The sequence below is a fragment of the Macaca mulatta genome, chromosome 4 (assembly GCF_049350105.2).
Source record: "Macaca mulatta isolate MMU2019108-1 chromosome 4, T2T-MMU8v2.0, whole genome shotgun sequence".
In the NCBI taxonomy this organism is placed as follows: Eukaryota; Metazoa; Chordata; class Mammalia; order Primates; family Cercopithecidae; genus Macaca; species Macaca mulatta.
Window position 1 is genome coordinate 75,742,501 of NC_133409.1, and position 27,235 is coordinate 75,769,735.

Here is a 27,235-nt window from a genome sequence, read left to right on the forward strand (position 1 = left end):
AGATATTTGTTGACGCTCAGATCCTCTTCCAGGAGCTTATATTCTAGTGATGAGGACAGACAGCAAATACGTGAACACGTAGTTAAGGGTTTCAGTACATAACTAAATCAGTCTCCCCTGTGATAAGATCAGGTTGTTCAAGGCAGGAGAATGACCATGGTTAGGGTTAGACTGGGGAGGGAGGGCTGCCTCAGCTACCAGTGCTCTGTGTCCCCAGCTCCCAGCAACTGCTGGCTGGCACTCAGTAACTGTTGGTTGCATGTCACTTGCATGCAACTGTCTGGTTATCTTAGTTATCCTGCATATGGTTAATAACTAAACGATTTGAAAACTCTTCAGCAATCAGAATAGGGTTTGCAAAACTTGGGACAGTGAAGCTCAGGTGCTTTCCTCACGGATCGGTCCTTTGGGCCCTCATTGTGCGGGCAGCGTGTGTGGGTGTCTTGGTCCTCAGCACATTAGAAGCCTAACTGGGTTCGGGTGGGGATTGAGCTTGAGTGGTGAGCAGTGCTGGCGTGCTCTGATGGCCTTTGAGGAGAGGGACAGCCACCCAGACACCAGAAATCAGAGGAGCTGTTGTCTGCAGCATCCAGCAGAAGGCTCTAGGGCCTTCCATGTCTTGTGGGGCAGCCTGTTGATTTGTGTTTCATAATGCTATTTAGTTTCAGAAGTCTGAACAGTATATATTAGAACTTTCAAAGCCTTGCATCTGAATGCATTAACACACAAACAATAGTGATCATTAAAGAGTTAGATTTTAGGCCGGGCATGGTGACTCACATCTGTAATCCCAGCACTTTGGGACGCTGACATGGGCGGATCACCTGAGTTTGGGAGTTCGAGACCAGCCTGACCAGCATGGAGAAACCCTGTCTCTACTAAAAATACAAAATTAGCCGGGCATGGTGGTGCATGACTGTAATCCCAGCCACTCGGGAGGTTGAGCCACTCGGGAGCTTGAACCTGAGAGGCGGAGGTTTTGGTGAGCTGAGATCGCTCCATTGCACTCCAGCCTGGGCAACGAAAGCAAAATTCTGTCTTAAACAAACAAACAAATAAACAAACAAAAAAGAGTTAGACTTCAGCTTCAGTCAGCTGGGGTATTCTAATTGAGAAACTGGTTTTTAAAGGTAACATTTAGGAAATAATTAATATTTTACAGACAGCACTACAACTTCTAGTTTAATAAATCTTAATGGCACCTGTATAGACTTCCAGGTGGGACTGGGCAGGGCATCCGCATGACTTGGGAAGGCAGTTGGAGATGTAAGGCAGAGTCATGTGATTGACCGTATTCACACAACTCACGTGCAAAGGGAATTGGACTTAGAGTCCATGTATTTCGAACCCAAAGATTCTTTGGGTAAACTAGAGTCGAGCAATCCGTCCTGTCATGGCTCCCACTGAAGGACAGCTGACCGGGTCCAGTTGGTTGGCACCGGGCCCCAGGTCTCAGGGAGAGCCCCTCTGTGCTGTTCCAGATTTCCTCAGCCCAGGCTCGCAGAAGGTGGGTGCCAGTGAAGTTGGTCCTAAATGGATGAATGAGCCATGTGTCTGAAAGGAGAGCAAATTGGTTTTAATTGTGGAGGAGCATATTTGAGGGCACCCAGGTCTCAGTTTGCTCAGTTCTGTAGGCGGTTGCTCCATTGAAGATTTCCGCTGTGCCCACCTATCCTCCTCCTTGCCCCACACCCTGCACCCAAACTTCCTGGAGCTGGACTAGGTAGTAAAAAATTCTAGTCAGCTTGTGGCTGCTCTAGTGTTAGTGGGTTCCTGCAATCTGTCCTGTTGTTGTCTTGCTTAGAAAACAGCGCCCCCTCCCCAAACAACACTTCCATATTGTGTGTGAGGGTTTCTGTAACCAGAAAGTCAACATATTAAAGCGCAATTCATAGGGGAGTTGCTGGCTGTGTTGACTGAGCTTTACAGTCATTTTAACACTGGCAGAAGTGTTATCCTAACTGCTTTAAATCAAACTGCAAAGATGCTTGTGTGAAATATAGTATTAGATATCAAATCAAACATATGGGTGTTGAACGGAAGGATGTGTGTTGTAGTGGTATATGGTATTCTAGCATGTGGAGTTGTATTTTATGGAAATTCGTTGGCTTGGCTTATGGCAGGGACATACATTCATTATGAGATATCAAGCTGTAAAATAAATAAAAGCAAAAAATTCAACTGTGCTGTTAAATGGCTTTCAATGCAGACTTTTCTGCTCCAACAACTTAGGCTCTGTGTGATGAGAGGTACTGTGAGACATTGTGGTCACATTTATTCTCATCCTTTTTGGTAGATGTTGAAAATAATCTGGATTGGATTGAAAGAAATATAGGAACTTTAACTTTTTCATTTTTTCCCCCCTTTTACCCCATTGTATGTGTTAGGAATTACTGTGCTGATTTTTCTGAGAGGCTAAGGGTTTTACTCCTTTCATCTTTTACCATTTCATCTGTGTCCTCATTCAGCGTTTCTATAGTGGGGTTGGGTTTTAGGTGCGTATCTGGTGCTCATCATTAATTTCGTAAGTGTGTCTGCCTATGGGGCTCCAGTTCTTGAAGTTCTCCAATGGGCCATATTGTGGTATGAAACAAAATGACTGTGCCATTCTTGTCTCTAGAGTACCTTTTGCTGTCCTGATATCTTGTTTTTCTTTTCCTTTCCTGCTCTCTCTTGAAATTACAGAAAGAGGCAATAGATTTCTCATTTTAAAAAATTCAAAAATACTATCCATGGTATATTTACTGCATGAGGAAGGATTTTCCTCTAAACGATGCTTTCAGGCATTTTTAGGCTGATGTAAATTAGAGATGGAGAAGATTGGTTGAGGCCATTTTTGTCTATACCTCTGGTATTTACACTGTCATATGCCTTGCTTTACATTGTTACCTGTTTTATCAACTAAGAAAATGCCATCCTTAGCAAAAATAGTAAATAAAATTGATAATTTAACTGGTATGTATGCGCTGTAAAGGCAGTTGGTATATTCTGACTTTTTTATTCTGAACTTAGAAACAAACATATACCATAATAAAGCATTCCCAACCACAAGCCTCCTATAAAGTATTACTGAGTTAACCTGGACTATTTGAGTTCATTTTAATTTTCACTGTTAGGTGGGAGTGGATTTCATATCATGCGTCTCTTTCTTAGTAGAGGCTATTTTTTAGTATCAGTATTTAGCACTTCCTCCCTACTCCGTCTTTATGGTATTATTCAATAGTTTCTATCTGATAGAATATGATGGTTTTTAAAGGCAAAGTCAGATTGCCTTTTGACTTCATTGATAGTATGTGAATAGAAAGCAGCATGTCAATTTGTCTAATGAAGAGAGGATTACAAATACTGAGTTTAGTTGCTTAGCAGAGAACCACCTTCATGTTGCCGAATTGAAACCATATTCAATTTTATTTAATTGCACATTTTGACTTTCTTATTTGCTTTGCTTGACTTTTTGACAGATGCCTCCTCAGTATGGACAGCAAAGTGTGAGTGGTTACTGCCAACAGGGCCAACAGCCATATTACAGCCAGCAGCCGCAGCCCCCACACCTCCCGCCCCAGGCGCAGTATCTGCCGTCCCAGTCCCAGCAGAGGTACCAGCCGCAGCAGGTGAGCACAGCGCACTGGCCCGCAGGGCCCTGTTTTCTCCACCGAGGCAGACCTGGTTCTGAAACATCTTCCTGTCCTTTATTAAAAATTATATTCTCAGTGGAAAAAAAATTAGTTTTGAGAAAATGCACAACTATAACCTAATTTAACCCCATCTCTCCCTCTGTCTTTTCCCCTTCTGAGATTGGAGGGTGAGAAGAATGACTGGTTTAATAGCTGTTTGCATTATTGGTTAGTGGCAGTAGAAAGTTATCAGTCATTACTTGTTCCCTGTCATTTGTGTTCTGAACCTTTCAAGAAAGCACTCTGCCACTTTGTTAAGGCTTATTCAGGAGAAGGATTTTATCAATCATTTAATCCTTGTAGTTGGCACATGCATGGTATTTTTATCTTGACCTTTGTTTTGTTTTGTTTTGTTTTAATGGTAAGTGTTACTGTGTGAAAACATTGTTGCCTTTGACTGTGTTATTCTCTTTAAACTCGCTTATAAGTAGATATTCACTTCAGTTGCAATATATTAAAATACTAATTGGAATCATGTACTTTAACTATGTCAAGCAGTTTCTAGTTTAAAATACTCTTTTAGGTTATTGGGTTATATATTAAAGTTTACAGAATTTTTAGAAAAATAGTATATATGTTATGTGATAAAATGATTCAGTTTCCTTATGTTTTAGAGACTGTCACTAATGAGTGACATGAAAAGTAGTAGTGAGTGAGGGACTCTTACTCTGAGTCCAGATAAAATGTTCATAGCACATCCAATCATAAGCATCAAAATAAAATTTTCCGACCGGGTGCGGTGGCTCAAGCCTATAATCCCAGCACTTTGGGAGGATGAGGCGGGTGGATCACGAGGTCAGGAGATCAAGACCATCCTGGCTAACACGGTGAAACCCCGTCTCTACTAAAAATACAAAAAATTAGCCGGGTGTGGTTGTGGGTGCCTGTAGTCCCAGCTACTCAGGAGGCTGAGGCGGGAGAATGGCTTGAACCCAGGAGGTGGAGCTTGCAGTGAGCCAAGATCGCGCCACTGCACTCCAGCCTGGGCGACTGAGCGAGACACTCTGTCTCAAAAAAAAAAAAAAAAAAAAAAAAAAAATATATATATATATATATATATATATGTATACACACACACACATATATAGTTTTCCACTTTAATACTTTCTTCCTTCTCTTTTGTGTGGTGAGGTAGCAAAGAGAAGATGGACACGTAGCGTCGACTTTTTCCTTTTTGAAGGACTTCTTTTGTGGCTTGAATAGATCGTGGATATTAAGCAATATAAATAAATTTATGGAGCTTAATTTTAATCAGTTTGGCTGGTTTCTTAAATATTTTCTTGGGTTTGTTGGAGTCCACTTCCATGTGACTTACCAGAGAATTCTGAACAGAGTTTATGACTTTAAGCAAAACATGTTAAAACAACAGCTTGGATTTGAGACCCAGTACAGTCTTGTTTTCACATACATGTTTTTAAAAGCTTGAACCCAGGAGGTGGAGGTTGCAGTGAGCCGGGATCGCTCTACTTCATGCCAGCCTTGCAACAGAGCAAGACTCTGTCGCAAAAAAAATGTGGTAACATATGGGGTTTGTAGCAGTAGGAATGTACATCATTTCATAGTTACCAGGTCAAATCTTTTATTAAAGTGTATGAAAATTTTAAAACACTTTAATATAATTTCTTTTTAGATGAGAGAGGCTGGTATCTGGAGTTTTGATAAAGTTAAAACCTTTTTCAAGGGGCTTTCAGAGCCTTATTGAACATATCTGTAGACCCAGAGTGTTTTGTCGTGTCATCAAAATTTAAGGACTCAATAGATAAATTATATTACTCATTTGACTGTAGTATGCTGAAATGAATCTCTGATCATAAAACCAATTTGATTAAGGATTCTGAATGCCTGTCATTTTCTTCAAGACCAAGCTCAAAATTTACTTCCTTTAAAAACTATTCACTGATGACTTCTAGCACATGGCAATTAGTTATTTAATATCTTTCATATTTAAATATTTAAAGCATCCTACAGGTAAAATCTTAATGAATATTATTTTAATGTGCTTAGTTTCAGTGTATCTTATGCTTTGATTATCATTATTTTATTGATTTGAATACAATAAATTGTATGGTAAGATATATTCTATAACCATGACTTTTTAATGTAATTGTAGTTTTTTTGCATATTCTGGATAAAACCAAACATTGCTCAGAATACATTGGAAATTTGTTCTTGGGTTCGTACTTCCTAACTATAAAATGTCTGAGTTATATTCATTGTGGGGTAGAGAGGTGAAAGTTGGAGACGTTTAGGTGCCCGCATCGGATGGTCTGCTTCGACAGGAACAGTCTTGGATTTTAGGGAGTTGGATGGCCAGATAGATTTGGAAAGTTTTTCAAAAAAATGATACCTGGCATTATAGATATATTTAGCACCTCCAAAACCTAAATAATCTATCCTGAAACAAAGTAAAAATTACCATTAAAATATTATCAAAATCAAGCTAAATCTTAATAACACTGAATTCATATACCTTTAAAAACTTAAGAAACAACCATATTTAGTTTAACCAGCCAGTATTTCATAACGACCAGAATATTTCTTTATGCAGTCTTTCCTTTTGTTTTCAAATGTGGTTTATGTAATCTCTTGCTTTTGCATAAGACAGTCAGTTAGCAAGTATTAGTAGTACGTAGTGTCTTGTTAATGCGATTGATACAGATGGTAATTTTAGGGTTCCATCAAGATACCTCACATTGTGTCTTCAATATTTTTCATATGTTTAATATTTTGGCTAATCAATACATTCATTGGTTTCAAAAAATAAAAAGTACAAGGAAGGGATTCTGAGAAAAGTCTCTTCCCATCTTAGTTCCCTCTGCCCACGTCACCACCCCTGTTCTTGACTGGATGACCATTTATAGTTTATTGTATGTTTTTTGAGTTTCTTTATATCAAGAAGCACAACACCGTATTTTTATTTTTCACCCTATTTTTACACAAATGATGGTGTATATATAGTATATACTATATGCCTTCTTCCATGTATTTTTTTTTCTCATCCCCTTCTTTTACTCACTTAGATATATTTTCTGGAGATCTTTCCAAAGGAGCACACACAACAGTCCCTCCTTTTTTTTTATAGCTTCATTACATTTTATGGACACACCATGATATATTTAACCAGTTCTTTTTGAGGAACATTTAGATTAGTGCTGGTTATTTGAATTGAAACAATGATGCCATGCTAAACTTTGTGTAGGTGTCATTTCATAAGCGGGCAGTAATATCTGCAGGATGAATTCGGGAAGCCACAGTGCTGGGCAAAGGGTGTGTGCATTTGCATTCCCAGTGGGTATTGCAGGTTGTAGCCAATTCACACTCCTATCTGCACGTGAGAGGACTCTTCCTACATATGTGTTAGTAGCGTGATTTTACAAAGTTTCTGGATTTTTGCCCATCTGGTACATATTGAGCATTCTAAATCCCAATGTCTGAAATATGAAATGCTATAAAATCTGAAACTTTCTGGGTGCCAACATGACCCCGCAAGTGGAAAATTCCATACCTGACCTCATGTGATGGGTCACACTCAAAACACATGTAAAACATCGTTTCAGTCGCACAATTATTTTAAAATATTGCATAAAATTGCCTTCAGGCCATATATGTAAGACACATTTGAAACATAATGAATTTCATGTTTAGTCTTAGATTCCATCTCTAAGATATCTCGTTTGTATATATGCAAATATCCCAAAATCTGAAACACTTCTTTTTCTAAGCATATAGTTTTAGTTTACATTTATCTTGTTGTGAGTAATGTTGAGTGTTGTCTTGTGTATTTAAAAGCATTTCTGTTTCCTTTCTCCGGAACTGTAAATTTATATATTTTTATTTTGAATTTTCTCTCTTCAGTTGTTGGTCTTTAAAAATAATTTTAAAAACCCTTTGTATATTAGGGAGACTGGGCCTTTGTCTGTAATATGAGTTATTAGCTCCAGAGGCAGAATCAATAGAGTAGAATAATAGAATAGAATCAATTGTGCTCACACGTGCACGTGCGTGGACACACAAATACATACACACACACACACACACACACACACACACACACACACACACACACACACACACACACACACACACACGGAGATTTATTATAAGGAATTGGCTCATATGCTTACGGAGTTTTCGTTTCCGAAACCTGCAGTATGGGCTGGCAGGTGGTGAGCCGATGGTCTGATGAAGTCAAAGGCAGCTTGCTGGGTAATTCCTTCTTGCTTAGATGGGGCTGGTCTTTTGATTCTAGTTAGGCCTTCAAACTAAATGGATAAGGCCCACCCACATTATGGAGAGCAAGCTGTTATTCTCAGAGTCTCCAGTTGAAATTGTTAATTTCACTTACAGTACCTTCCAAGATCACGTGTAAAATTAACCATTGCAACTATCTTTCCCCATCAACTGGAGATGCCAGTAAAATCATTAACTAAATTTCCTTAGGTGTATGGTGTTTGGGGTCATTTTGGGATTTCTGTTATTTTCCATTGGTTCTTCTATTAATGCATTAGTACTGTACTGTTTCTCTATTGTCTTTTAGTATCTGATAGGGGTAGTATATCCTCATTATCCTTCTTTTTCAGTTGTTGGTTTTCTTTTTCCTTTTGCTATTTGTATGTGCTTATTTTTTCACATAAACTTTTTCTTTTTTATCACACTATGTTCTAAGAATTTTATCTTTTGTTATTGTTATAATGGGATCTTCTGTGAAACAGGGCACTTGGAAAAGAATAACGATAAGACACGCAGAAGCACTTTACTTGAATAGCTTTTTCCTTTTTGGAGCCCGCTGACCAAAGATGAGAAATATCCCTGTAATAAAAAGATGGGTTTGTTTAGCTCAGGTGGCTGCAGGCCAGGGGGGATGCGGTCCTGAGGAGCCCCAGGAGCACTGTGGAAACGGGGAGGTGGGGCTGTAGGAGCGTTGGGGTGTGTGTTAGATGAGTCTAAGAGGGGGTGGCATCTTGAGGGGTGGTCCTCAACTGGCTGCTCTCAAGAAGCTGGGGCTACTTTTGTGATTAGGTATTTTAATTTTTATCTAGGAGACAGGAGGATTGAAGTGGGGCAGGGTTGTCATTGGTAAAGAAGCACCAGTCACCACATGCCTGTAATCCCAGCACTTTGGGAGGCCAAGGCGGGTGGATCACCTGAGGTCGGGAGTTCGAGACCAGCCTGACCAACATGGAAAAACCCTGTCTCTACTAAAAATACAAAATTAGCCAGGCGTGGAGGCGTGTCTGTAATCCCAGCTACTCAGGAGGCTGAGGCAGAAGAATCGCTTGAACTCGGGAGGCGGAGGTTGTGATGAGCTGAGGTCGCGCCATTGCACTCCAGCCTGGGCAACAAGAGTGAAACTCCATCTCAAAAAAAAAAAAAAAAAAAGCTCCAGCCACTTAGAAAAAGAAGCGGGGATGGTTTGTCATTTTTGTCGTCAACAAGTGGCCCTAGGTGCCTGTTGTTTCAGGCACTGTTGCTGTGCTGTAGGAGCTGTGCAGTCTGCTTGCTCTTCTGTCTGGTTTTCCTTTGCTTGCCTTCGCACATTTCCACTCCACCATCCCTGCCTCTCCTGCGTGGGATAGCTTTCCATCTCTCCACTTGTTCAGGTACTTTTCAATTTATTTTATAATATTCTTCAAAAAATGGCTGCTGTATTGCTTTTGTTAGCATTATTCCTATGTACCTTATTTTTTGTTGCTATTGTAAATTGTATCCTTTAAAAAATTACATTTTCTCATTGTTACTGTTGTATACAATTGTAACAGACTTTGTATATTAACTTTCTGTGTCTGTGTGTCCAGCCACCTTTTAAATTCTTGTGAATTCTGCTACTTCTAGTCATTTGCGAAATCTGAGGTTTTTTTCATTAAAATAAAACTTTAAAAAATCACTGCCTTCCTACTTTTTTGCCTTTCTGCAGACTGGCTCCTCTGTACGCATTCTTTGAAACATCTGGCCATTCCTGTGTTATCCCTGATTAAATGAAGGCTTCCAGCATTTCATCGTTTAATACAGTGTTTCCCCTTTCTTTTCTTTCTTTTCTCTTTTCCCTGTCTTTTTGTAGCTGTCCACTGTTGGGCTAAGGAAGTTCCCTTCTTTTCTAGTTTGCGAAGAGATTTTTTCATGAGTGGATACTGAATTTTATCTTCTGTCTTTTTTGTAGGTATCGAGGTGATCACTTTGATTTTACTTATAATCTGTTTTTGAGATAAATTACCTTTTAAGTATCAAACAAAACTTGCATTCTATAATAAACATAGCTTCATGATATATTATCTTTTTTATTCATCACTGGATTCAGTTTACTAACATTTGTTTTAGGTTTCTTGAATCAGAAATTCATGAATTAGATTGAACTGTAATTATCCTTGTTAGGTTTTGGTATCTGTACTTTTTGAGCTTTGAAAATGAATTGGAGGCCAGGCGTGGTGGCTCACACCTGTAATTCCATCACTTTGGGAGGGCAGATCACCTGAGGTCAGGAGTTCGAGACCAGCCTGGTCAACATGGTGAAATCCCATCTCTATTAAAAGTGCAAAAAACATTAACCAGGTGTATTGGCACACACCTGTTATCCCAGCTGCTTGGGAGGCTGAGGCACGAGAATTGCTTGAACCTGGGAGGCAGAGGTTGCGGTGAGTCAAGGTCGCACCACTGCACTGTAGCCTGGGCGACAGAGCAAGACTGTCTCAAAAAAAAAAAAAAAAGATGAGTCCCTTTTTTAATTTACTAAAAGAGTTTGTGTTGTTATCTGTTCTCTGAATGGTAAAAGTGTTTATAAAGCTATAAAGGGTTGTGTAGCTTTTGATTTTTACCTTTTGTCTTATCCCTGATTTTTTAACTTTAGTAGAGATGAGGTCTTGTTCTGTTGCCCAGGCTGGTCTCAAACTCTTGGCCTCAAGTGATCCTCCTACCTTGGTCTCCCAAAGTGCTGGGATTACAGGCATGAACTACTGTGCGCAGCCATTTAAAATTTTTGATTTCATTTCTTTTGTCAATATAGGCATATTCAAGTTAAAAATTTCTTCTTGTGTGAGTATTGCCATATATATTCCTATGTATAAGAATTTGTCCATTTCATATAATTTTTCAACTTTATTAACATAAAGTTCGTAATAGTCTTTATTACTTTAATCTCTGTACCATCCAGAGTTAAGGCATTTTAATTCATAATGGTTTTTCATCTTTTATTCTTGGTAAAACCCTTTCCAAAGTGACTTGGTCTTTATTGTCTCTATTGTGTGTCCTTGTAAACAAACTTAATGAAGTTCTTCTCTCACCTTGATTACGTCTTGCTTTCTCCTTTATTAATGTTTATTTTGTTGTTCTTCCTCCCCCACCCCCACTCAAATGAATGCTTATTTGAACCTTTTTTGTTGATGAAGCTAAATATGAGACTAAAATTTTTTCTCTTAAGTACTGCTTTGGCTGAATCTTTCAAATTTTGATATGCATCATTTTTGTTTTCTTTTAGTTCTAGAATTTTTTTTCTTTTTCTTCATTCCTTGTATTTTTTGAAGACAGTTTTATTGGGGCCTGGGTTTGCATTCTGTTTCCTCAGAAGGATTGATGGGTCTTTGCTTTTGCCAGTTGCCAATGGGTACCAGTCCTTTCAAACAATGTTTTGTGTTTGATTTTGTGAAAGTTTTATTACAAGAAGATTCTTAATATACAGATACACAGAATGACATAATGACCACTCCTATGCCCTCACCTGGTTTTAATATTACCAATATTTTACCACATTTGCTTCCCTGTCTCATCTTTTCCTCCTCTTCCGACTTTCTTCAAAGTATTTTAAGTCACAGATACAACTTTTCTCCGCAAAATAGTTCTGTATGTGTGTATGAAATGTAAGGGCATTTCTTTTTTTTCTTCGTTTTCTTTTTCTTTTTTTTTTTTTTTTTGAGACAGAGTCTCACTCTGTCGCGCAGCCTGGAGTGCAATGGTGCAATCTTGGCTCACTGCAGCCTCTGCCTCCCGAATTCAAGCAATTCTCCTGCCTCAGCCCCGAGTACCTGGGACTACAGGTGTGCACCACCGTGCCTGGCTAATTTTTGTGTTTTTAGTAGAGATGGGGTTTCATGATGTTGGCCAGGATGGTCTTGATTTCCTGACCTCGTGATCCGCCCACCTCGGCCTCCCAAAGTGCTGGGATTACAGGCGGGAGTCACTGCGTCTGGACAAGGGTATTTCTTATATAACAGCAGCGCTGTCACCACGTCTTATTAAATTAAATATAATTCCACTTGTCTACAAACCTAACCATGTTCAGATAGCCCCAGTTGTCTTCAGAATACCCTTCTATATCATTTGTTTCAAGCAAAATTTAAACAAGATTTATTACATTGATTTGGTTCTAAAGCCTTTTTATCTAGGACAGTTTCTCCTCCCCCAAATTTGTGCTTTGACATCTTGAAAATCCTGGATCAGCTGTCCTGTGGAATGACTTTGTCTGCTTATTTTCTCTTGATGTGGCTTAACTTGCTCATCTGTTTCCTATACATTGCAAGTTAGATCCACAGGCTTGAAGATTAACATTTTGTCTGTGGTCATTGTAAATTATGTTCCCAACATTTTAGGCCTGCTCTTGTTCACAGGATGGGTCTGTGATCCTCCTTTTGAGTGAAGAGCCTCCAGGTGGTTCTAGCCCCCGCCTTTCTTGTGACCATCAGCTACAGCTGAGGCTGAAGAGACGTTGTGATGGACAGATAAAGCTTCCCTTTGTACGCTGTCCAGATTCCTCACAAACTACATTGGTGAGCACAACACATGCTGGTGACCCTAGGCCTCTGGGTTTGGGGTGGTTGTTATCCATCATTTCTGACTGACTTGTTCTAGATGCTTCAGAGGCAATGCTGTGGGTTTATTGTATCAGATGGAGCGTAATGTTTGGTCGTCCCACAACAGTGAAGTTAAGATTGATTAGAGGGTTTAGGTGATGATGGTCTCTGGGGCCGTTCTAAATGAAATATCTTCTTGAGGTTTTGTAGACCGCACCATGAAGTGTTAATTTTGACCGGATACCCTGGTGATGGTTAGCTTGTGGTTGCTGTTTCTTAAAGGAGCCACTTTAAAAAGTCCTCATACCTCAGCATATCAAGTTCAAGAAAGGTATTTCTCTTTTCTGTTTAGTGGGTTTGCAAGCTCTTAAATGATGGGTATAGCCCTTCTTGGTCCTTAATTTAACTGAGAGGTATTGTCTTGTATTTTACTCCCTTTTGGCAGGCCCTGGACTTCCTCTCCTTTCCCTGTTCCTCGTATAGTCATCAAAGGGAAAGTTAGACTCTATAGCAAAAGTCAGCTTCTACCGCTGTCTTGGTTTCTCTGTTCTCAGTTTGCTCTCTAGGTGTTCTTCGTGTCACTCACATTTATGGCAAGTCTGGGATTCATTTAAAAAGGGTTAGAAAAGGCGTTTTATCCACTATTTCGGGTTTTTCAATCGATAGCTATTTAGAGCATCTAATCCGCCATACTGCTGGAACTGGTAGTTTCATATTTTCTAGTTGTTTCTTTGCTATCCTTTATACAATTGGAAACCATACCAATATGTAATATTTATGATAGATCATTTAGAACATATAGATAATACCTTCATTGTTTTGAATCAGACTTTTCTAGTGTCTCCCTTATTCTTTTAAAATAAAGTTCTTAGATAATGTGAACTCTCCACACACAAAATTTTAAACAAAATTAGAATAATGCACTGACTGTATATGGAAAATGAAAAGAAAGAAGTTTGTAATATTGTATGCTTGATTAAGCAAACGTTTAGGCATACTACTTTAGAAGACTTGTGAAATAGATGCTTGATGTATACGTGTGATCGCTGTGAACTTGACAGCTACAAAATGAGATTGATGCAGGAATGTTGTATTGGCAACTCAGATGTCTCAAACAGGGTTGTCAGTGGTGATGTCGTCTTTTGAAATGGTGAGCAACTGTTGGCAAAGTTCTGTGCAAAGCAAAGTATAATCTTCCCTCAATATACTTGATGGCTTTGTTTCTGGAAGATTTATTATGTCATAAGATGATTTTAAGAACACCTTGTTCTTATTTGCAAAATGGTGTTGCGTTCTAGACTCAGCTAAATAATTAGTTTTTTGTTTTTTTTGTTTTTTTTTTGCTTTGTTTTTAAATATACCCGAATGTTGGCACTTTTGAAAGTAGTGTGGGCTGTGGCATGCTGATCTTTTCTATCACTCACTCTTACACTTTGCAAGATAAGCTAGCATTCCTACCCTACAGCCACTGTTTAAATGCATTTCTGTGTCCCTGTGACAACTAACTGCTCCCTTGAAATCCTGTCACTGCATGTGTTATATATGTCCTTAATGGTTCTGAAATTCAGACGTAAAGTGAGTTACCTATGTATAAAATTTCAACCATGAGTATAATGCCCTGAGTGTACTGGGAAGAGGTAGGAAAGGACGGAAAGCCGCCTATAACACGTTTGTGTTTCTCTTAAGTAAATGCTCAGGCTCTTCTCCATTAGAAGGCTTGTGAGGGAGTCAGAGGCTTGTGCCTGGGTGTGTGGTAGCCATGGACTCCATAGGTGCAAATGAGGCTGCTACAGATGTGTGGGACGAACAGCTCAAAACCACCAGCAGGCAGAGAGCCCATGGCTCAGTCACCACACAAGTAATTATAGAAATGAAAATATAGAAGACCACTTTAAATAACATGCTCACAGAGTTGGTAAAAAGAAAAGGTAAGTTATCCAAAAGTCTGGAAATGTTATAAATTTGTAAATGAAATACAAATACATAGTAAAAACTGGTAAGAAAGTAAAGATTTCTTTTCCTTTGCCTTATTTGTATTTTCTAAATTGTCTACATAAGCATGGAGCACATATATAATATTCTTAAATGTGTAAAGGATTCCACGTTACCTATTATACAATGTAAGGAATTACCCGTTCCAGTGGTATAGCAGATAGATGCTCTCAATGTCTCTATTGATCAAAATATCTAAAATAGTGGCTCAGTTCTTCAAACTAAATGAAATAGTCAGTCAATCCTTTTTTTTTTTTTAACTGTTTCTCATGCCCCTCCTGTCATCACTTTCTTCCTTACCCAACTAAAATTCCAAGCCCATCATTATACTTGCCCTCACTCTCCTGCATGTACTCTTAAATACTTGCCAGCCCCATCTTATAAACCTATTTATGCAAGCCTGATGAAGTACAGCTTCATGCCCAGTGAGTGGGATGGGGAAAGAGGGAGGGAAGACCCTGCTATTCCTTTGAGTTGGTGACCACTGATGTGAGATCATCCTTGCCTTGTAACTTTGCATTTCCCTAAGGCTATTTCAAATCCCCCTCTGTCTTCAAACCCAAAAGGCTTAAGCCCTGCTCCTCACTCTGAGCTAGTGAGGCTGCTTCCTGTTTCATTGAAGAAATCAAAACAAGCAATTAGGAGAACTTACAGGTACCAGCTAGCCTGGGTCTGCCTATCACGTCTGCCTTCTGTGATGTACACACTCTGCCAGAAATCTCCTTGTTCCTCTGGAAGGCTGCCCCGTGCCCCTGGTCCACTCAAGTTCTTGGTTTTTCCCCACACCATCCGTTTCTCTGTCCTTCCCATTGCCATTTAAACATGCCATCATTTCTCCCACCCCAAACAAAACAAAACGAAACAAAAACACATTTCTTGACCAAAATCAGCCTGTTTTTCTCTTTTCTGGTACTCTCCACTTGCTAGTGTCCCAACTATTCTATTGAAACTATTTCAATATTCAACTATTTCAACTATTCTATTGAAACGACTCTTTTCATACTTTCTTTTTTTTTTCCACTTTCTTTGTAAATTGAGAGGTAAAACTGTATGTCTTTACTGTGTACAATGTGATGTTTTGAAGTATATATACTACATTGTAGAATGAATACATCTAGCTAATTAACATATACATTACCTCACATAATTAACCATTTTTGTGGTAGGAACACTTTATATCCTCTCAACGTTTTTCTTTTTTCTTTTTTTTGAGATGGAGTCTCTCTCTGTCACCCGGGCTGGAGTACAGTGGCGCGATCTGTGCTCACTGCAACCTCCGCCTCCCGGGTTCACGCTATTCTTCTGCCTTAGCCTCTTGAGTAGCTGGGACTACAGGCACGCACCACCATGTCTGGCTAATTTTTTTATATTTTTAGTAGAGACAGAGTTTCACCATATTGGCCAAGCTGGTCTTGAACTCCTGACCTCGTGATCTGCCTGCCTCAGCCTCCCAAAGTGCTGGGATTAAAGGTGTGAGCCACTGCGCCTGGCAACATTTTTCAAGAATACAGTATATTACTAACTACAGTCACCATGTTGTACAATAGATCTCTTGAACTTATTCTTCCCATCCTATTATGGGACTTCCCATCCTACTAAGGACTTTGTTTTGTCATTGTTGTGTCCCCAACACCTAGGTCAATGCCTGCACAAACTAGAAACTTAGTAAACATGTTGAAAATTGTTGATTTAATCATTCAAAAAATCTTTTTTATTTGCTGAAACATGAAGATCCCACTCTCCACTTCCCAACAACCAGCCTACCCCAGCCTGTGAGCCACCATCCTACTATCTACTTCCCAGCTCCCAGCCCATCATGCCCCCATTCCACTCTCTACTTCCCAATAACCAGCACCCCCACCCAGCCAGTGAGCCACCATCCTCCCATCCACTTCCCAGCAACCAGCCCAACCCAGCCTGTGGTGCCTCCATCCCACTCTCCACTTCCCAACAGCCAGCCTGCCCCAGGCCTACTATCCACTTCCCAACAACCAGCCCATCGTGCCTCCATTCCACTCTGTACTTCCCAATAACCAGCACCCCCACCCATCCAGTGAGCCACTATCCTACCATCCACTTCCCAACAACCAGCCCATCCCAGCCCGTGGTGCCTCCATCACACTCTTCACTTCCCAACAACCAGCCCGCCCCAGCCCGTGAGCCACCAGTCCCACTCTCCACTTCCCAACAACCAGCCCATCCCATCCCATGGTACCCCCATTCCACTCTCCACTCCCGAACTCCCAGCCCACCCCAGCCCGTGAACCACCATCCCACTCTCTACTTCCCAAAAACCAGCTCACCCCAGCCTGTGAACCACCATCCCACTCTCTACTTCCCAAAAACCAGCCCATCCCAGCCCGTGAGCCACCATCCTACTATCTACTTCCCAACTCCCAGCCCATTCCAGCCCGTGGTGCCCCCATCCCACTCTCCACTTCCCAACAACCAGCCCATCCCAGCCCATGGTACCCCCATTCCACTCTCCACTCCCTAACTCCCAGCCCTTCCCAGCCCATGGTACCCCCATTCCACTCTCCACTCCCTAACTCCCAGCCCTTCCCAGCCCATGGTACCCCCATTCCACTCTCCACTCCCTAACTCCCAGCCCTTCCCAGCCCGTGGTGCCCCCATTCCACTCTACTTCTGAGATCACCTTTTCTAGAGGCCACATTTGAGTGAGGTCATGCGGTATGAAACAGCTCTTTTCAAAGCCTCCAGTGTTCTGTTATTTAGCCGATGGGTGATAGTCATTCCTTCCATCCTTCGCCTGTCATGAGCATTCCACGCAGTTGATGGTATCTTCCTCCTCGGAGCACCTGTCTTGCCTGGTTCCTGGGACGCCACCCTCTCCTGGCTCTCTTCCTACTTTGTGGCTGCTCCTTGCCTTTCTTTGCTAGATTTTCTTTATCTCTCTGGCCTCCAAATACTGGCCCATGACCAGGGCTCAGTGTTGGCCCCTCTTTTTTTGTGGCTCTACCCACCTTACCTGTATGATTTCTTTTACTCTCAAAACTTTAAGTATCTGGAGGCTTGTGACTTTCATATGTACTTTTGCAACTTGGACCTGTCTTGTCGTTTCTGCATCTATGTATGTCCAGCTCCTGCAGGTAATCACTAATTTGAATGCCCAACAGGCTTGGGAAAATCAGTATATCCAAAGCAGGCCTCTGGCCACTCAGCCCTTTATCCACAAACCTGCCCTGTCTATATTTTCCCCCATCCCAACAATATGTATGTCAATCCATCCTTCCTGACACTTTGAAATCTTTGGTTCTTCTCTGTCAAGCCCACTCTTTTTCTTTTCTTTTCTTTCTTTCTTTTCTTTTTTTTTTTTTTTAATATTGTGTGTGGTTTCCCCTTAAGAAAATAAGATTTATGAGTGGAAGGACTTTGTTTTGTCATTGTTGTGTCCCCAGCACCTAGGTCAATGCCTGCACAAACTAGAAACTTAGTAAACATGTTGAAAATTGTTGATTTAATCATTCAAAAAATCTTTTTTATTTGCTGAAACATAGTAAATATACTTTACAGTGTTGAAGAAGATAAACGTTTACTGCTGGGTATTTAAATTTTGTGATTTCTTTGGAATTGCAGATAGTGCTTTGTTGAATGCTTTCATAGCTGGTTCTTTTGTGCAGTATAGTTGCGTGTATGTGAGCAAACAGGCTTTCTTCTTCAATAGAATTGCTGGGCAAAAGAACAGGCACATTTTAGGCCAGGCACAGTGGCTCATGCCTGTAATGCCAGCCCTTTGGGAAGCCGAGGTGGGTGGATCACCTGAGGTCAGGAGTTCGAGACCAGCCTGGCCAACATGGTGAAACCCTGTCTCTACTAAAAATATAAAGAATTAAACAGGTGTGGTCGCGCGCATCTGTAGTCTCATCTACTTAGGAGGCTGAGGCAGGAGAATCACTTGAACCCGGGCGGCAGAGGTTGCAGTGAGCTGAGATCGTGCCACTACATTCCAGCCTTGGTGAGAGAGCAAGACTCTGTCTCAAAAAAAAAAAAAAAAGAACAGGCACATTTTAAAGATTTGGTTTTGGGCCGGCTCAGTGGCTCACTCCTGAAATCCCGGTACTTAGGGAGGCCAAGGTAGGCAGATCACTTGAGGCCAGGGGTTCAAGACTCACCTGGCCAACATAGTGAAACCCTGTCTCTACTAAAAATACAAGAGGCATACCTGTAGTCCAGCTACTTGGGAGGCTGAGCAGGGGAATCACTTGAACCTGGGAGGCAGAGGTTGTAATGAACCAAGATTGCGCCACTGCACTCCAGTCTGGGCGACAGAGCGAGACTCCGTCTCAAAAAAAAAAAAAAAAAAAAAAAAAAAAAAAAAAGGCCCCCCCTGCCTTTTTTTTTTTTTTTTTTTACATCAAATTCCTCTCTAGAAGGTTTTAACAAATTATGCCCTCCCCCAGCTCACTTTCCTACATTTTAATCTATATTTTCCAATGGTTCGTATTTTAAGTTTTATTTTTAGTGAGAATTTAACTGTTTTCTGAGCACCAACAGAATTAAAGAGACCTCACAGAATTTGGAAGTCGAATGGATCTAGGTGATGTGTTACAATGGTAGAACAGATCGTGGAAACTCGGTTGTACAGGAAGAAGTACACAGTTGGACATTGGTAATTTTTTTGATTTACTGTTGGAGACACTGCGGCTCCATAAATTCCACAACGTCTTGTTGTTTACATTTTCATTACCGTCACCATTTCTTGTCTCTGCTGCTCTTTTTAGGGGGCAGAATTAGAACTGGAGTGCGTAGGCCAGGTTTATTCTTCCTGTTGTAGAGAGAGGATAACTAGGACATCAGAGGTGCATACTGTGCCTTCATCAGATATCTTATTTACCCAACACTCATCATTTCCTCCTTTTAAAAAGTATCTATTTTTAAGGCCTTTTAAAAAAAGCTATTTGAAGAAGTTGCTTCCATTTTAAACTATTTTTACATGCTAGCTTACTTCCTCAGACTTCATTATCTGAGATTTAATACTTTTGTATAAAAGGGGAAAACTCCTTTAATACTGTGTTTTAGTTTTAGTTTTGTTTTGCTCTAACGTTTCTGCTTGCCTTACGTTTCACCATTTTCAGGTCTCGATGCATCTCGTGCGGGTCTGCTTCCTGGTTCCCTGTCCCCTCTTAGGAAGCTCTCATGACCTTTCTCTCTCCTCCTAGTAGCTTTAGACTGAGAATCGTTTGCCTTTTACCTCTGACTCCTGTTCTGCTTCAGACTCTCTCTCCTAAGATCCTGGAAGAGACCCCCTTTCCTGTTGAGGCCCACATTTCTCCAGGAACCTTCACCCATCGTCTCCTGGCAGGTGTTGTGTGTTAAGTGTCAAGGCCAGTGTTCCAAGAATCAGGTAACTCAAAGAGAGCTGCCTGGCCACAGACAGGGGGCTGTCTGTCAGTACCCTTTCTTGTGACCTAGGTCTTCTGCTGGTCTGGGACAGTTGGCATCCTTGTACAACCCTGTCTGTTTTCATGGCTTTAAGGGACACTGTTGTGCCCTCATAGCCAGAAGAATCTTTTTCTTTTTGTAGGAAGTAACCCCATTTAAGAAGTCACCTTTTTGTTTTTTTTTGAGAGGATGGATCTTTTTTAAAAACCTTAGTGTAAAGCAGTGACATAATTTCAAATTTTGCTTTTATAGGTATAGTTTCTCTTCAAGCTGATAGAATTGCTTCAGATTCTTAAGAGAAATAATGGGTATTATAAAAGTGTACTTACGTACCTCAGGTCTGTTGGACAAGTAAAACATAAAGCATTTTGTGAGCTGCTTTGGGCTTGGGACTGTTTTGCCTGTGGGAATCTAGTGTTGAAACAGATGTTGTCGCTGACCTAAAGGAGCCCCCAGGTGAAGAGGAGGGTTGACGGTGCCTTGGGAGGGGTGTGTTTCAAGCTGTGATTCTAGTGTTGTCAGGCTTAGGAAAGTATATTTTTGGTGGAAGTGTCTCAGAGGAGATCTGGAAGAATGAGGAAGACTTTGCTGGTGAGAGAAGAAGTGATCCTGGGGTAGGGCCGGTTCCCAGTTAGTGAGAATAAATGGGATGCCCATTCCTGAGAGATACCGAACTAGACAATGAGGTCAGTTAACAGTCAAGGTCATTTAGATGGAGCATATTAATTATGGTGAGAACTGTTGATTTGTATTGCCTTTGCCTCAGTGATTAAAAATGAAATGAGGTTATTTATTGTTCAATATCGTTTAAAACAGAAAATAATACTAGTTTAGCAGTTAACTTCTAGCAGTAGATCACTTGGTAGTTGGACCAAGTGGAAATCTGAGTCTACTTTTCTGAGAGTAGGTAGATGGGTGTTTAAGTTATATTTTCTAAAATATCCCTTTCTCCAGACATCTTTGTGATCAGCATTTTTAAAAGGAGATGCAGTGAACTGAAAGTATTTGACACATGGGCAATCATTTGGAAAAGAAGGAAATAGTACTGGAACATGGGGGTAAAATAAGTTTGAATTTTTTAACATAAAATATCCATGATCAACATAATAAGCAAAATATTTCAAAGGAGCTTAACTTAGAAAAATACTTTTTTGAAAGCTAAAAACATAGTGAAATATATTTTTGAATTAAAGCTTGTAACAGCATGCCACTCAAGCCATTGAAGGAACACAGAAGTCACATTAAGGACAGAGGCTGTGATCCATTGTGGGGTAAACAGTTCCTTATATTGTGATTTATATTATGCACATCTGTTTCTTATGTAAGAATAAGACCAGAATTTAATTTATAAGCCAATCCTGCAGATTTTTGGGGAAAATTAACCTTACAAGGCCTGTGGAAAGCCACTGAAGTGTTCCTTTCACTTGTTTTGAGATTTTATTAATAGAGCAAAGACAAGGACATATATATAGTTTGTTGCCATTAATTGCTTAGTTTTTAGATATTAACATAGTCTATTAATTAACTCAATAAAACCCAGAATGTAGTTAATTAATGTTATTCTTTGTTTTAAAGGATATTTTTCGTGAAGCCTTGGGTTATGTTTGAATTTTGAATCTTTTTCTTTCTTCTTGCTTACCCTGTTTGCGGTTGTCTCAGGCTTTGAACCATTGCTGAGGCAAATTTCCTTTTAAGTTTAAAGAGCTCGTGAGCATCCGAGGAGACAACTTGTGTGTCACTTAGTGACTGAGCAAGGCCTATTCCTAGACTCTGATTGTTGACTTGGGGCTTCTAACCTTGTGGGGCCGGTTCTGGGAGCACAGAGGTGGGGTTAGATAGACTGCAGGAGCTATCAGCCTGCCTGCGCTCGCTCTGGCAGGATGACTGATGCCAGGAGGATGGGAGCGAGGAGTAGTGACCTTCCTCTCTCTGTTCCCTTTTTCTCCCTTGAGGGAAAAACTAGTATAGTCAAAGCTCAGCACTCGTTTCGAATATAGGTGTAATTTGCTGCATTAACAGTTTCAATTTATTGTGTGTTTTGGTGGCATTATTCCTGAAAGCTTTTTAAAATAAAAAAATAGGAAAAAAGACTCATTGAAGAATGAAGAAAAATAACATTTTGAGAATGTTAAAATGTCTTTTGGTATGAATTTGGTTTAATTAATTGCTGTAGAAATCAGGGTGAATCTGTAGTTAGTTGCAACTATTTCTGCCTGGGCCTTTGCTTTTCCTTAATGGTAGCAGAAAAAAGCAAGAGAAAAATCCTCGGATTTTATACACATCACTTCCAGTATCAAAGCATTTTTGGCTTTTAATGGAAAACTTTCAGTAGTTTTAAAATATGTTTTGGAGTACAATTGGGAATTTAATTGCATTGGATCATAATTTGATAATGCTATTTATTCATTTTCATGTTTAACATGTATTTTTTTTTTTCTTCCTAGTACCAGAATCAAACCAGGAAGTGAGGAATTATATAGTAGTAATATTTTCAATACTAATTTTAGAAGGGGATGGAGGACTCCTCCTGAGAAGAGTAGCCAGGAAGCCAGGCAGGCCTGGAGTGTGCGGCCAGCTGTGTCCCGGTTTGAAGCATCTCAGATGCTGTAGGGCAGCTGCTTAGCCCAGTTTAGAAATGTAGAGGAGATCACATCAGCTGGGCATGACTGTCTACCATGGAGACAGGAGAGGAAAACCTTAGATCGTTGAAGATGTATTTCTTAGTTGGGTGTGTTGGCGGACATCTGTAGCTCCAGCTGCTCAGGAGGCTGAGGCAGGAGGATCCCTGAGCCCAGGAGTTCAAGGCTGCAGTGAGCTCTGATCGCACCACTGCACTCCAGCCTGGGTGACAGAGACCTTGGCTCTTTGAATGAATGAATGAAGATATATTTCATCAAAGGCTTAAGAAAAACTTCAAACACCTTAAGAGGAGGGTTTAGTCTAAAGAGCAGTTAAGCTTCACCTCCTCTCTGATCCTAACACTGCTGTAACTAACTGTAGGTGAGTGATCCCTCTCTCCCACCTGAGGAGGATTTATGGAATTGAACCAGATGTCCTCACGCATGAATGGACATTGCCTTCTTCTCTAGATTTTAGTCCTAGTTTCCTGGACTCAGCAGCCGGAGGAAGAAGAAGCCCGCTCTTCTAAACCAGAAAGTTGGGTAGAACTGGCACTCTCCGAGCAAGGCTCCTCATTGCACCCCTTCACCTCCCTCCTCTTCAATTCCCTGGGCCTGACAGCCCATCTGTCTTCCTCTCTGATACCCTGCTCCTGCCCCCACTGGTATTGAGGGAAGAAGTTAGGAAGAGAATGCAGTGTGCAATTAAAAGTATCATCGAGGCTCATTATATATTCACTCAATTCTCTTCTCTTTCTTTGATATTTATATTGTGACACAAGGGAGATTGGGGAATTATTTTTTTCCTGGATTGTTTTTTCACTACTCTCAGCTGCTTTCATTTGTCTTTAACATGCTCATTTCAATATGTTAAACTATGAAAAATGAAATAAAACATAATTTATACATATATTAAAGTTCTTCATCAATTTCTTTGATTTTTAAAATTTTTAGAGTAACAAGCTCTATGTATATTGTATTCCAGAGGAAGATTATCTGCAGATGTTTGAAGCGTAGCATTATTTTTAGCATTTGCTAATGTGGGTGGTGGTCACCTTTTTCTTTTTTTCTGGAAAAGAAAGAACAGAACCAGCTGTAAGTCACTGATTGATTTTCACCAAAGTGCTAGGCTTTTGGGAGAGGAATGGGTTTATGTCTCTTTGCATTAGCCTAGGGAGGCAGAAGAAGATGGCGTCAGGAAGTCAGGCAGGGAAGGCCCTTTGGTAAGTATACAGCTGTGTTTTTCTTTCTTTCTTTTTCTTTTTCTTTTTTTTTTGAGACAGAGTTTCGCTCTTGTTGCCCAAGCTGGAGTGCAATGGTGCGATCTCAGCTCATCGCAACCTCCGCCTCCCAGGTTCAAGTGATTCTCCTGCTTCAGCCTCCCGAGTAGCTGAGGGATTACAGGCAGTAATTAATTAATTAGCAGGGGGACTCCAGGACCCTGGACCCCACTGTTTTACCGGTTGCCAGATATTTGGTGTGTCATCCTTGCTTCAAAGCAATGGTTCTCATGTCTGCTTTCCTTATGGAAGAGCAGAAGGGGATTATCTTCAGGATGAATATATTACTCACCTTGCTTGGAAAGTTGGAGGTGTTCATTTTAACATAAAGTGGAATGAATGTATAGCTTGCCCTCCTTGGAAAATTGGAGGTGTTTAACATAAAGTGCCTAAAGAAATAAAGTGGGTAAAGAAATAAATTTTATTTTAATTTAATTTCTATGTAATTGATGATAATCTTTAAATTTCTGGAGTCATCTTTGTTTTTTTCCCCAAATAGAAATTTGACTGTTTAAAAGGTAAAAAGTCTCCTACAATAATAGCACCACTTGATGGGAACACACATACACACACACACACACACACACACACTCTCTCTCTCTCTCTCTCTCTCTCTCTCTCTCTCTCTCTCTCAAAATGTAAGGGAATCTCTAAAAAATTCACATTTTCTGCTATTTCTTAGAGAAAGGGGATGCCTGTGGCCTGTCTACTTTCATAGAAGATTCGTAAAGTTGATAGTAATTGGATGCTAAGTTCTTTGTAGTATATTATTTCTCTGAAAGTCTGTACTCTTAGAATGGGGAAAGAGATAATTTTGTAAATCAAATGATCCATTTTAACATCTTGTAAAAACTTCAAAAAGTAATACATACTTGTAAAAAAATTTGGCAGAATCCTTTATGCTTCTTGCATTTTGAAAGCATTATGGATACAATGCAAAACAACAGAAGCTTCTTTATCTTTCATTGTCTTTGGCTGTTTCTTCTGTTTTTCTAGCTTTTTTTTTCTCTCTCTATCATTCAGTTATTTTAGCTTTCACTCTATAGGCATTTCACAGAGAAATCAGACAACTTTTGAGATTAACTCCCTCAACAGTTTTAGGGACGAATTGGCAAGGCAGGCTTTTGAGGCAGGATCTTTCTGGCACTTCTTTACCTCACTCTCTTTGACAAAAAATAGTTCTGGACCTGTTTATCCAGCACGTGGGCTCAGGAGCTCTGTCTCCGCAGGTTGCTGTCATGCCACTTGCAACCCCCCATGGTATCCATCTCTCTAAGTGAAGCATGTGGATAATAACGTAAGGTGTCCTGTATAGGTTGCCCCCCACCCTTTTTCTTTTTGAGACAGAGTCTCGCTGTGTCATCCAGGCTGGAGTGCAGTGGTGCAGTTTCAGCTCACTGCAACCTCTGCCTCCCGGGTTCCAGCAGTTCTCCTGTCTCAGCCTCCCAAGTAGCTGGGATTACAGGTGCGTGCCACCACGCCCAGCTAATTTTTTTATATTTTTAGTAGAGACAGGGTTTCACCATGTTGGCCAGGCTGGTCTCGAACTCCTGCCTTAAGTGATCCGCCCGCCTCGGCCTCCCAAGGTGTTGGGATTACAGGGTGAGTCACTGTGCCCAGCCTAGGTAGCTCTTCAGACTAGAGTTACTTAAGCAGTCTGGGCTTTTATTGCATGTTTAATTCAGATACTAATGACATATTTGCAAATTCTTGAGTAATTTTTATTTGTATTTCAGTTATTTAGAAAAGTATTACAATATTGAATGTAGTTATTTGCAGCTAATCTGGTTTAAAACATCTCTATGAAATTATGATGTTCTCAGTTTTGGTAAATCCCATTGTCGATCATCTCTGTTCTTACCCTTTAATCTTTCTGGAGTCTTTGAAAATCTGGTAAAAGCTACAGATTCTCCTCCCAGACAAATACATGCATCACAGAGTTGCTGTATTCTCAGGGGAGTGTTCAAAGCCCTTCTACTCCAGGTCGAGAATTCAGGCCCTAGATATGAGTTATGGTCCCTCAGTGGGGTAGGAAGAACTGATGTTGTCAGTTTCTGAAGGCCCCCTGTGGCCCTTCAGGTCTGTGGCTCATGTGCCGTGGTGGTCTACTTCTTGGCTAGGAGAGGAAGGGGCTTGGGTTCTTAGAGCAAGAGTTAGCCTTTCAAGTGTGAGATGCCAGTGCAGGGCCATGTCATTGCAAAGCTGATGATGATCTTCTCAAGTTGTTGCTGTAACCACAGTAAGACAAATGAGACCATCGCTGGCCCAAGGAGGATAGGTGAAGCGTGGGTGGACAGGTATCTACCCGGGAAATTAATCATTGTTAATGTTACAGCAAAATGCCTTACTACAGATGCTAGGTAATGGAGTAATATCCAAAACCCCACATTGTAGGACTCACTTAATTATAATTTAATGAAAATTTGACACTATACTTAATCAACAGTCCTTGAAATTTATAGGCAAATCTGGGAAATTCAGATTCCTGGACCCCAGCCTCAGGTTGGGAATTGTCAGCCGTCAGGTAGGGTCCAGAAGTGCCTCCTTATCTGGTGGGTAGGAGCATCGTTAAGTGCACACACTCTAGAGAAAGAATATCTTGGTTCCCATCCCTGTTCCACCACTTGCCAACTGAGTGACCTTGGCAGGTTACTCAACCTAAGTTTCTTCATGAGTAAAATAGTACTTACTTTATAGGGTCAGTGTGAAAATCAAGAGTTTATTGTATGAGCAAAGCACTTAGGAGAGTGCCTCATAGACGGTAAGTGATGTAGAATTATTAGCAGCTGCTGTTACTACCAACATGTTGTCAGCTTCATGGCCGCTGGATAAAGTTCTATTAGTTGATTCTCATCTTTTTTTTTTTTTTTTTTTTTTGACAGAGTCTTGCTCTGTTACCCAGGCTGGAGGGCAGTGGTGCAATGTCGGCTCACTGCATCCTCTGCTTTCTTCCAGGTTCAGGTGATTCTCATGCCTCAGCCTCCCAAGTAGCTGGGGTTACAGGTGTGTGCCACCATACCCAGCTAATTTTTTGGAGAGACGGGTTTCACCATGTTGGCCAGGCTAGTCTTGAACTCCTGACCTCAGACGATCTTCCTGCCACAGCCTCCCAAAGTGCTGGGATTGCAGGCATAATCTATGGTGGCCAGACTGATTCTCATTTGTAAATATGCTTTTAAAAATAACAATAGCTGACATTTATTGAACATTTAAATGGCACCAGGCACAGTGCTAATTGCCTGAAGGCAGTGTGTCATGGTCATGAATCCAACTTTAGACGGTGGGTTCCTGTATCTTAGTAGCAGGTCCCTTATACAGTAGTCCCCCTTGCTAGCCAGGGAATGGGATAAGTTCCAAGATCCCCGGTGGATGCCTGAAACTGTGGATAGTACTGAACTCTGTGCACACTGTGCACAAATTTGTTTTTCCTTCACAGTTTCAAGGTTAAAAGATTCATTCTTTCCCTAGATCTTAGCAACCTCAGCATGTGC

General features: G+C 40.6%; 1 protein-coding gene across 25 annotated transcripts in view; it reads left to right on the forward strand.

Moving 5' to 3' along the window:
* ARID1B (AT-rich interaction domain 1B) overlaps positions 1 to 27,235 on the forward strand; it is a 448,289-nt gene that overhangs the window by 123,318 nt on the left and 297,736 nt on the right. For all 25 annotated transcript variants that reach the window (XR_013416263.1, XR_013416264.1, XR_013416265.1 and 22 more), the window contains exon 3: positions 3,462 to 3,611. Coding sequence is in view for 21 of the 25 variants with exons in the window: in XM_028847283.2 (XP_028703116.2) it covers positions 3,462 to 3,611 (150 nt within the window). In the remaining 4 variants the exon portion in view is untranslated. The remainder of the gene's footprint in view (positions 1 to 3,461; positions 3,612 to 27,235) is intronic.